Source organism: Homalodisca vitripennis, chromosome 6 (assembly GCF_021130785.1).
Source record: "Homalodisca vitripennis isolate AUS2020 chromosome 6, UT_GWSS_2.1, whole genome shotgun sequence".
NCBI classification, from domain to species: domain Eukaryota; kingdom Metazoa; phylum Arthropoda; class Insecta; order Hemiptera; family Cicadellidae; genus Homalodisca; species Homalodisca vitripennis.
This window is the reverse complement of record NC_060212.1, coordinates 12212593-12224017: the sequence shown is the minus strand read 5'-3', so window position 1 is coordinate 12224017 and position 11425 is coordinate 12212593. Positions and strand designations below refer to the sequence as shown.

Below are 11425 nucleotides of genomic sequence, written 5' to 3'. Positions count from 1 at the left end.
CTATAGACTTTAGCTATAGGTTACTGCTATTCTGTTGGTCAGTAGGACATTTCTTGTTTATTGTTTTTTTTAATGTTTTGACCTTTAAATACCTACTCAGATGTATCGGTTATATCTGTGCATAGACGAGATAGAGTTGGATAATGGTGCGTGACCCTTTTTATATGGGTTAGCAAAGGCTTATAGCTCAACCTGAATGCTGATAATTAACTAAGCTATAAACTTGAAATTGTTTATATTTTGCTTAGCTATCACCATGGTACTATAGATTTAAGGGAAAGCAAACTAAAGCCGAATGATCTAAACCAAATTTTTATAAATGTTGGTAAAAATGGGAAAGAAACTCTAGTAAACCATCAAATTTCTGTACATAATAGTTACTTCTATTTTCAGGAGTAAGACAATTTTTTCAATGATGTTAATACATTGTTTAAGTTGGCATAGTTTGAACAAACTCAGTAAAGCATGCGCTCACTACATGTTTTGTAATAGAACGAAACCTGAATCCAAAGGCTGCTTGTCTGAAGCGAAGAAAGGAGGAACAGGCAGAGGATAGTGGGCCTAAACTGAGCCTTCACCTGGCAGTACAACACATGGTACAGCCTCCGTCACTCCCTGCCTTGCCACAGGTATGAACTATCTTTACCCCTCTATTGTGACTCTTTTACCAAGTCTGGATTAGTTGCTACATAATTTTTAAAATATTGTTAATTTTAATTAGTATTTGGAAATAACTTTTAAGATTTCGACTTATAAGGCAATAAAACTATTTCTGACCATTTAATAGATTTCTCTTAGTTAAAGAAAACGAGTTACTAGAAATGGTAAAACAAATGTCTTGCAAAAATAATAAGCATCACTACGGTTTCTCTAACAGGACGGTTACTGCAACATATCCTTCAACAATTTTAATTAATTTTAACAATTCTAAAAGTCACTAAAACTTTTTAAATTTACAAAAAGGGAATAAAAGATTATTTCAATAACTAACAGCCCAGTTCTATCATACCTACACTTTCTAATGAGCTAGAACTTGATACTGGTCTGTTTGTCGCTGGATATTTCATAAGTAATATGAGCTATGGACTTAAAATATTCCTAGGCACATACTTCCAACTCAGGTAACCTCGTGTTTTCCTCTCTGTGGGGTATTTGTAGCGATGAATTAGTCTAACTGTAAAGGATGGCTCGAGTACGATTGAATCAACAGACTTTAAATTTATATAAAACTTACCTTCTGCACATACAAGAATGAGTTCCATGATTATGAATTCATGGAATTTTACTTGGCGTCATTTAATCTTGTCACTCAGTTGGCTAGCAAATTCCCCTTCTGTCTGCCTTGAGGGTTCAAATCTGTATTTTCTATCCAATTGCCTGCATGTCCGTAGAACGTCTCGAGGATAAAATGAGCGGTGTACTAGGAATGCAATCTCAGCAAAGCCTGTTATTTGGTCTGGTATACTACTACTAGTGAAAATAATTAACAGTTTTGAAAGTTATTTTTAATTTTATTGTTCTTTGTTTTATTATAGCACGAGTTTGTTACAATTTTGGTGGCACTCCTCGTTAGAGTAATCTATTTAATACTAGAGTATATCAGTAATTCTACTACCTAACTTATAGGGTACATAAAAAATTCAAAGAATCAACTGCATAGGTCTTTATTTATATAAAGTACTAGAGCACCAGGGTGCAAAATATACATATATCACATATTTTTCAAGCTTCTGCTCTCCTCTTAGCATAACAATAAATCTATATATATTTATATTTCACATAAAAATATTTATGTACAAACAAAATAGTTCAAATTAAAACTTGAAATAGTCCAAATATAATTATAAATAACAATAATATTTTCTCCTAATTGAAGGCAAGAAATATAGAAATTATGAATGGTTAGGCCTTTTCTTTAATTGAAAGTTGGAAGAGATACCAATCGTTAAAACATTAAATATGTGATAATATACAATAAAGAACATGTTTCTGAAACTCTTACAGTGATACTTAGTCCAAATTGAAATAAATACAAACCCTATATAACAAGTTTTTTCCTAGTTTCTGGATTATTAGCTAAATTGTTTGAATGCAATGTTGTAACAAAAAATTATATATATTTCACCGCAATGTTTATTATTTTAATATACAGTAATTTATCGTGTTTTGGTCAATAAAATTAGAAATGTTCACAAAAACTTTACAAGCACGAGTTTATCCAGAAAATAAATTGCGTATCGGTGCTTAAAACAGTACTCAGAAAAATCTAGGTGTTAAGAAATCCTCAAAATTGCATTTATCACAAGTCAGCTGTTTCGGATTGGACCAAAATTTTGCTAGCAACAGTTTCAGACAATATATTATTAAAAATATCATATCAATTAGATTGTCTAATATGGTCTAAGAAATTATAGTTTAACCAGTTAAAAAACTATATGGGTCTAAACCCCAATTTGGACAAGGAGTGTCGGAGATTTGGACCACCAGAATTGAGATCCTTAGCGGATTTAGAGACTAACTATTATAACCCTGTGCACATATGTACATGGACGACACGAACACGACTACAACACGGAACACATGCTACACGTCCTACTTATTGCACTTATACTACCTACAGTATGTACGAGTACTATGTACAGTGTCAGAGAGCACACGCAGCTCGCGGATATATACGCGTGATCATCGCAACACAATCTCCACTTACTTGACACACCGCTGCTCGCATATGTAATGTAATGTATTAACACCTGAATCATACACTATATGACTGTACATGTTTTTGTAAACTATGAACATGTTTTACATAGAGAATAACAATAAAACCTAAGTGTGGAATAATGTTCATCTGTAAAAGTATGAAGAATTTGAATGAAAACACCATAGAATCTTATTTGGAAAGATTTATAAATGTTTTAACTTATTTTAATGAAAATAAAAATTATTGAATACATTTTTATCCAGGTATAAAATTTGTTTATCTTTTTATTTTTCAATAAATAGATTTTCCTCTTCAATTAATGAAAAGCTATAAGAGTAAATTTCGTTTCTTTTGAAAAGGTGACTTCTTTTGATCTTCTGGATATATTAAGCTTCCTAGAAATTCTTGGACCAACAATAGGACTTTTTTCCCACTTTTAACATTAAATAATGATTTCTCTGTACTTGATTAATTGACTTTTTTACTCGTCTACCATGTTTAATCAATCATTTAAATATCTATAATGAAGTAATGTAAACTTAAATTTTTAAACCTTACTTCATAGAACCAACCAACAAGGGTATCAGAAATCAGTTCAATCATCAACATTATTTAACCCTAAAATACGATCTGAATTAAGTTATAAGATTTATATTATTATTAATAGTATGAGACTCTTGTTTGATAATAATTGCTGAGTTTTAGCGAAGCCTATCACTTGAATGGCTGGAAAATTTTCATTTTATCTGTCTGTATGTCCTAACGATATCTCGAAAATGAACTGACTTACAGACTTTATATTGTTCATGAATCTTCTCTTCTGTATAAGGAACAATGATTTCGACTATACTGCATGCCATTTGATTTAGCTAAGTGTGAATGAATATATTTACATTGGTCTTATGGGTAACCGTTAGGGCAAAGATAAAATAACGTAATAAATAAATTCGTAAAACACTCAATACACCCATAGCAGATGTCATATATTATACATGTGCCTAACTGTTTAAACCCGATATTATTTTATGGCGATTTGGTGTCTGGACTTTATTATTAAAATATTTGTATGAAACCCAATTTAATAAACCTCTTAATGTATCACGTGGTAGGATATCTCGACAAGGATTTCATCTGCGGACTTAAAGCTTCAAGCTTCCTCCTCTTTTAATTGATAAGAAAGAGTTCTATGATGGTGCATGTCCAAACATTGAATTTGGATGAGCATCGCTGAAGTTATCTCAAGAACGAAATTACCTTTAGAGCTGAAATCTTGTATGAAACTTAGGCGAAGCGTGTTACTGCACGGGATGTGGCGTACTTCTAGCTTTGTCCTAATAATAAGGCAGCATATGTTAATATATGGTCTTTTGTAAGTTTTTCGTTTTGAATGGGAACAAAATTACAAACATTTATTTCTGCATTCTGTTAATACTTGTTAGAAAATTGTATTGTCTAGATTAGACAATAAATAGTGATTTTATTAACACATTTAACAGTCAATTAAAAACGTTAACCCTTTATACATATTACTATATAATGTGGTTTCAATATAAAACAGTCATATAAAATCAGATGAGTATTATTACAATACAGAAGAACTTATTCTGGAAGTAGAGTGATTACTTCTTAAATTCTGAATATTTTATCATTTTATAAAATTGTGTTTTGTCAATAAATAACCAACATACAACAACATTTTCTTTTTTCCCCACAATGCGCTTTGTATGATAATACATTTCGTTCACCAAATGATTATTATGGAGTATTATTCCTAAGTCTAACCCAAAACTATTCGTATCTTACTCCAATGTAGTATTTGCTGTATGATTTTTTCATATTCATAATAATAACATAAATATATTGGTTTTGTGAATAGTTAATTTGAATGTTACCGTCATAAGTACTTTTGAAAAAAGGACTAATATAATATTACTTTCATTATAAATGGTCATAACGTATGGAAACGTAACCGTCAACTTTTCACATATTTTATTACCCCTTTTCACACATTAAGTTTATATATATATTCTCAAATGACTCAGAAGTCTAATTGACGTGGCATTAGATCAGGTCACGTTTTATTGGTTTCTAAGACACATTCAATATGACATTTTAATTTTGAAATATTGTATCCGTTGTAAATATGCACAGCCATATATAAAAAGAAAGTCATATATAAAGAATAATAGTAAATAGTATTATATTTAAAAAAACTAACAAAACAATATTCTTCAAAAAGTTTGGATTTTTAATGTTACTTTCTATTAAATGTGTATGTGTTAGATGAAATCAGTATTATTCACACACACACTCATTACAGTATTGATGTACTATTTTCATGATTAACATTTCGGTATACTAAATTTTTTATCTCTGCATTGTGCAATATATATCAAACATGCCCTTACCAAGACAAATAATGTAAATGCATTATTTTTCAGTTTAGTTTGGTAATTTTAGCACTCTTTATGCTGCTGTATAAGTTGGACTTGTGCAATAGTAATTGGCGTTGTACTTTACTAAAAATTTGAGGCAGTAAAAAATGGATACTAAGCTAATACAATAATAAAGCTTCTGCCGAATTGTGCGGTACTATAGAGGTGATTATTCCTACAGTATACACAAATGAAATACACATAAATTAGAAGGTTAAAAGTTGTGCGATAAGTTTAAACTCACTTCACATTGCGCATATTAACCACAATAACCTATTCATTTCCGTCTTCTACATTGTATATTATACAATATCATACCAATGTAAATAATTATACAAAACCCTGATATCAAAATACAGAACAAGTAAGATGTATTGCAGAATATACTATTTCTCAATTTACATTCATATTGATTTTATAAAAGGATTCTTAAGAATACCATTGCAAAAATTAACTAAGGGAATATATACATTAAGTATGCAAAACATAACAATTATTTAGCTAAACATATCTAACAGAAAATACATACTTAAAATATAAGTATAACAAGAATTAAATACGATACCTAGTTATTAATTTGAAATTTTAGAAATATAATGTCATTTATGAATTTGTTTGTATTTTTTATATGTTCTTATTAAATAGAAATTGTTCTTCTTAAAATAGTTTTTGACAAATTATTATTTCCAAAACTTTTTAATGTTTCTCTAAAAATTAAAAATATAGTTTTTCAGACTTGTTTTAACATTATTCAGAAAATATACGGTGTCGGGGCACGTTCAGAAATATAGGACTTGGTAATTTAATAGCGTAAAAAGTAGAGGACAATGCAATGTTCGGTTAGTTAATGAAACATTTTGAAAAATGTTCATTACGATCTCCTAATACAGAAATTATTTTGAAGATACCAAGTTCAAATTGATGAAATCAAAGCATATGTAGAAATCTTTTCGTAACTATCAAAAACGTGTTAATTATTAAAGTAAAATTTCCTAATCGTTATAGAGATATATATATTCGAAATCCAGTAACGTAGGAAAGATGCATATCCATCAAATATGTACATTTTGGGTTTGTAACCTTACTTTCACATAAATATATTCCATTCGGTTACCTACGTAAAAATGTATTCAAACTGTTCTCTTTCGATGTATCTGAAGTCGAAATCTATGAAATCTACCAAAAAATTATTTGGGCTGTTAGTGGATTGATATAACGCGAACAAAATCCCAAGTGGACAAAATACGCCTTACGCCCTTAATTCTGGTGAGTATTTGGTTCTAAACAGAATGCTTACAACCCAAAACAGTGTATCCTCTGTTGATAAGATATATTCTTCAAAAAGTATCATTCTATAAAAACCTAAACTAATTTTTCAATATGGAGCAAAATAACAAAACAGTGTTTTATCGTCATGGCTAATTTTGTCACTACACTTTTGGAAAATTTAAAATTTGTTTATTTTAGCCAATTATAGTCGAGTGGGGTATAAAATTAAAACGCTCTTCCTTCTAAATCTGGATAAAGCACAGCATAATAAAAATTAATAACATGGACAATGGGGCTAAAATATAAAACAAACATTATAAGATATTAAAAAATTTAAATATTTGAAACACTACCAATTGGGATGGCAAATCCAAAAATACTAGTAGTTTCAGACATAGTATATACAATAATGCAGAGGCCTCCCTAACCAATACCCCCACATAAAAAATAAAATAAATATAAAAAAAAATAAAAATATCTTTAAGGTTATACTTGTGCGTTGTTTTTAATAAAATTATGACACGTGGCTGTCCGAATGTAGATATAATATTGAAACAAACTAAAATATGTAGTAACTACAATTCAAGAAAACTAAAATATAATATTCGGAAAAATAAAATATGATTTAATTGTGCGATTTTCTATGTTCTCCTAATAATGCATAGTTATGGGTTTGTTCAAAGAGCAATAATAAATTAATCATTAACTTCTGTTCAACTATACGTGTCACAAACATTATATTTTTAATACAGTTGTTTGACAGTAAAAAATACACAATATTACTAAAAATCTTTAGTTATTTAAAATACCAAAATATCATTTAAAGAATAGATAATTAAAAATCATAATTAGCTGTGGAAATAAATTTGTTGATTTGAAATATGATTGGAGGTAATATTGTAAATCAATAATTAACACTTTTAGGATTGAAGTCATTTCATTACATTGTAATTAGATATGTGATTGTGGGTATCGTAAGTGAATAATATTGGTTAATTACAGCCCACCCTACCACATTTCGCATTAATGCCTTGTTGTACCTCACCTTTAGGAATTGGTTTGTACGACATCTATATAAGTCTAATAGAGCCAACTGGCTATAATCAAAACATTTGCGAATAGTACACAAAGATAATTTTAAAATTGTAAATGATTGAATTTTATTTGCATAAAACTAAGATAATTCGTAATTTGCACAAATATACTGATTTAATTACAGAATTTATAGGAATTTTGCAACAACTAATGTGCATACTTAACTCAGCCATTGCTAAATATTACATTTGGAAGTGCTACAAATTTTTAATCGAATTTTTATAATTTAAAATGAAATAAAGACACGTACTTTTAAAAATATTATACTTAATTAATGGAGCAGAATTAACCGTATGATAAACTCGCAAAAACCTTAACTATACTTAATTCTTTATATTTTGTTATCAATAACTTTAAGAAAAACTTTCTTAATGGTAACTGTTTGGTATATACAAAATATTATATTTACATATATTACAATAATGTACAAAAATTGTGCTTGAATATCTGTTCATCACATTGACAGATGTTACAGTTTCATTACTTACGTTAAAAACGATTAATTTAATACCATCATTAATCCATACATATGTTTCTACTTTCAAACATATTTCTTAAGGTTTTGTTCCTGAAACTGCTACGAAACCATTTTTCTACTAGATAATTTTCTATAAGAATAACAATTATCGTTCAAAGGTAGACTGGAATGTTTTATGATGGGGTAAACTACATACATCATATACATAGGTTACATATATATATATTTTGAATGAATTTAGTGAGTTTCGATATTATGAAGTATTTTACATAAGCGTATTGTGATATATATTTGTTCTTTGGTAAAGGAAAAATGAATGCTACAGACATAATAATATACTATTGCTTTTTTAGTACGACTTATCAATGACTGTTATTTATCTAAGTTTCCGTTCCAAAAACATTATCCAATTCATAATATTAGAGCAATACAAGATTTTAGAAATATAAAAATAATTGTGCCTAACTGGATGTTAAAACTGTAACATCCTATCTTGAGATCATCCTCATTAAAGCCGTCAAGGGTAACCTTGGATAGGAGTGCTGACCACCCCGTGGCACAGGCCAGTTAGGGAATGGACACTCGGAGTGCCGCATGGGTCGTGCTTGGCGCCGCTGCTCTTCCCAGAGCGTCTCATGATTAATGTACAGACTCTGTTCTTGTAATGGAGGAGCCGCTCTGTTCATGCGTGGCTAGGAGAGCTTGCTGATCGCTCGCCGCCAGTTCCTCTTCTTCCTCCTCTTCCTTCACAGTCTCCATAGTCGAGTAGGCCGGGTTGACATTCCCCACAACCCCCTTTCCTATCAGGTAGTACGTCATCAACTGGCCTTTGCCCTTCACAGAAACAAGACCCCGTTGCTCAAAGATGTATCCAAAATTTTGCAGGATAGCGCATGTTTCTTCGGTTACCTGCAACATTTAAGAGTTATAAATTTATTCTTGCATTTATGAAGGTATTTGTTTACTACTTCCTTCTTCATTTTTACAAGCCATACAAATTTAATTACACTAATAACTGTCATATTCGTTATTATTTTAATATGACATATAATGCAGTCTAAAGGATTAAATTTCAGAATTTATTAGTTTAGTATTTATTACTTAAACAATTTTTTTGAAACTCATAAATTGTTCAAAATGTAGCACTGCGTCTCTGTATATGTATAAACCTCAAGCGCAGTTTTATATTATCACGATTTAACAACAAAATTAAAAGTTTGAGATACATTTGTTTCTCAAACAATACTTTATTTCTGACAACGATGAGTTTTTTAATTATAGGTTATCAATAATTTTTTTTAAATAATTAGATGAAAGATTAAATTTTGGTCAGTTAACTCTCAATTACATGCAAGTTTTTAATAAAATTCACCTAGCACGTTACACACATTATCACTATGTGTGTAAAACATAAATGTACCAACTTTTAACTTCTACAAAAATCAAGACATTTAAAATTGTTCTGTGTTCTGTGAGCGGGAAATGGCAGAAGGGGCATCCTCACCTGTATGCAGCCGGCCTTGCCAGTGCTCTCCATGCGGGAAGCGACGTTGACAGAGTTTCCCCAGATGTCGTAGTGGGGCTTACGAGCTCCTATCACACCTGCTGTGATCGGCCCATGGTTTATACCTGTAATCATTCAACATTTATATTTATTTGAAAATATTCCTGCTGCTCTACTCCCTTTTTTATCTCATTTCCCAATTGTATACGGGTCATATATACTTAATGATTGATTGGTAATAACATTTTACGAGTAGAGTAATATTTTTATCATATATATGTCTCAGATGAGTCGAAAAAATTAGTGAAAAAGTGTAGTTATTAATGAATTAATTATTTTTAAAAGAATATTTTATATTATACGTCCACATTTCTCAAACCGTTTTATACACAACGATATGAAAGTATAACATATGATTGTCTCAACTGCTCTATTGGTTCAAGAAATGCAATCCTACTAAAACTTGACTTTCGAATATATATAATTAGGTACATCTTTTTGTAATATACAGTATAACAGAAAAATATGTTTACACAGCAAAAGTGTGCGTATGTCTGTTTATATGTACTCTTATATAATATTTATAACAATATTATGTTAAATGAAACACAAATCTTTAGGACTATAGAATGAGTCTAGGGGAGTATATCATAACACAAAGACCGTACAGTGTGAGGTAAGGGTTCTTAAATTAGAAATTTAAGTTTTAATGTTTTACAATTACCATTCCAATGCTCTTTTACAAATGAAAAATTACTTTATTCGTGTCATAATGTACAGCGCTAAGGTTCTTACCAGACTAAGTGCAAGTTAGAAGTTTCTTGTCCTATGAGAACAAAAGAAACATAACGTACAAAATGAAAGATTTAGAGACAAGAGCTCTATTTAAAAATTTAACTCTGATACAAAAATATTTCTTAAACTAATAAGTATACTATATAATTAATAACATTATAATTTTACCACCATGTTTATAATATTATACAAAAGAATTGGGAAAAACGTAAATTATGCAATACATTTATATTTTAAAATTCATAGTAAAGAGTTATTGCAAGCATCAATTACCACTCCATCCGTCCTCCAAGACCTATCCCAAATATCCCATCGCATCTTTTCCAGCAATTGATATTTCAGTAAGTCTGCTAACAGGTTTCGACTCGTAACTGACTTAATGTGGTTTGGAAGGAAATTCCACGCTCGGCAAGAATTTACAGAGTAAACAGCAATTCTTTTACACCATTTTTTAGGCCTAGTATTAATTTACGATGAAGTTTGCGAAAACTGCTTTGCTTGATTTTTTTTATCAGAAATGCAGTGAGACATTACACTTAATATGTTAAAAAAAACCTCTTTTGAGGAGTAACTGTCCAAAGAGATTTTAAAATCTGTGTTGCCTCACTTGGATTATGTAACCGTGACCCACGCCACGCTGAAGGTCACAGTTGTTCTGAACAAAGTACCCGTGCACTTACACTGAATCATGGCCGAAAGGAATACTTACCCATTTTCAGGACGAAGTGGTTGAAACTCTGCTCATTGATGCTCTGGAGAGCTTTCTTCAACTCGAACGCGAACTCCACAAGTAAGGACAAGTGCGCCCACCGCACTTCTATTGGGTCCTCAGGCTGAAAGGCAATGTAATCTCATTTTCAGAGTGGACAATAAAATCACATATTTCTGTTAAGTTGTCCAATTTTAAGTAGATTTCACTGATATCTGCCTGTTCGTATAGCCCTCATGACGAAAATCGCGGGAAGATTTTAGGATTTCCTCAGATCATGATCCACACAATTCAAAACCACCATGATCCGAAAAGCAGTATATACACATACCAATTAAAAATTCCAATGTAGCGGCCATTCATATTCGAGCAAAAACTGTAAATCAACTAATTCTCGACACAGATTCATACAAACAGCCTTAGTTTTTGATATAACTTG

General features: G+C 30.5%; 1 protein-coding gene across 1 annotated transcript in view; it reads right to left on the bottom strand.

The window, feature by feature from the left end:
* Positions 1 to 1648: 1648 nt before the first annotated feature.
* LOC124364107 (adenylate cyclase type 3) overlaps positions 1649 to 11425 on the bottom strand; it is a 321145-nt gene continuing 311368 nt past the window's right edge. The window contains 3 exon segments of the mRNA XM_046819303.1: positions 1649 to 8887; positions 9483 to 9607; positions 10987 to 11110. Coding sequence (XP_046675259.1) covers positions 8618 to 8887; positions 9483 to 9607; positions 10987 to 11110 — 519 coding nt within the window. The 3' untranslated portion in view covers positions 1649 to 8617.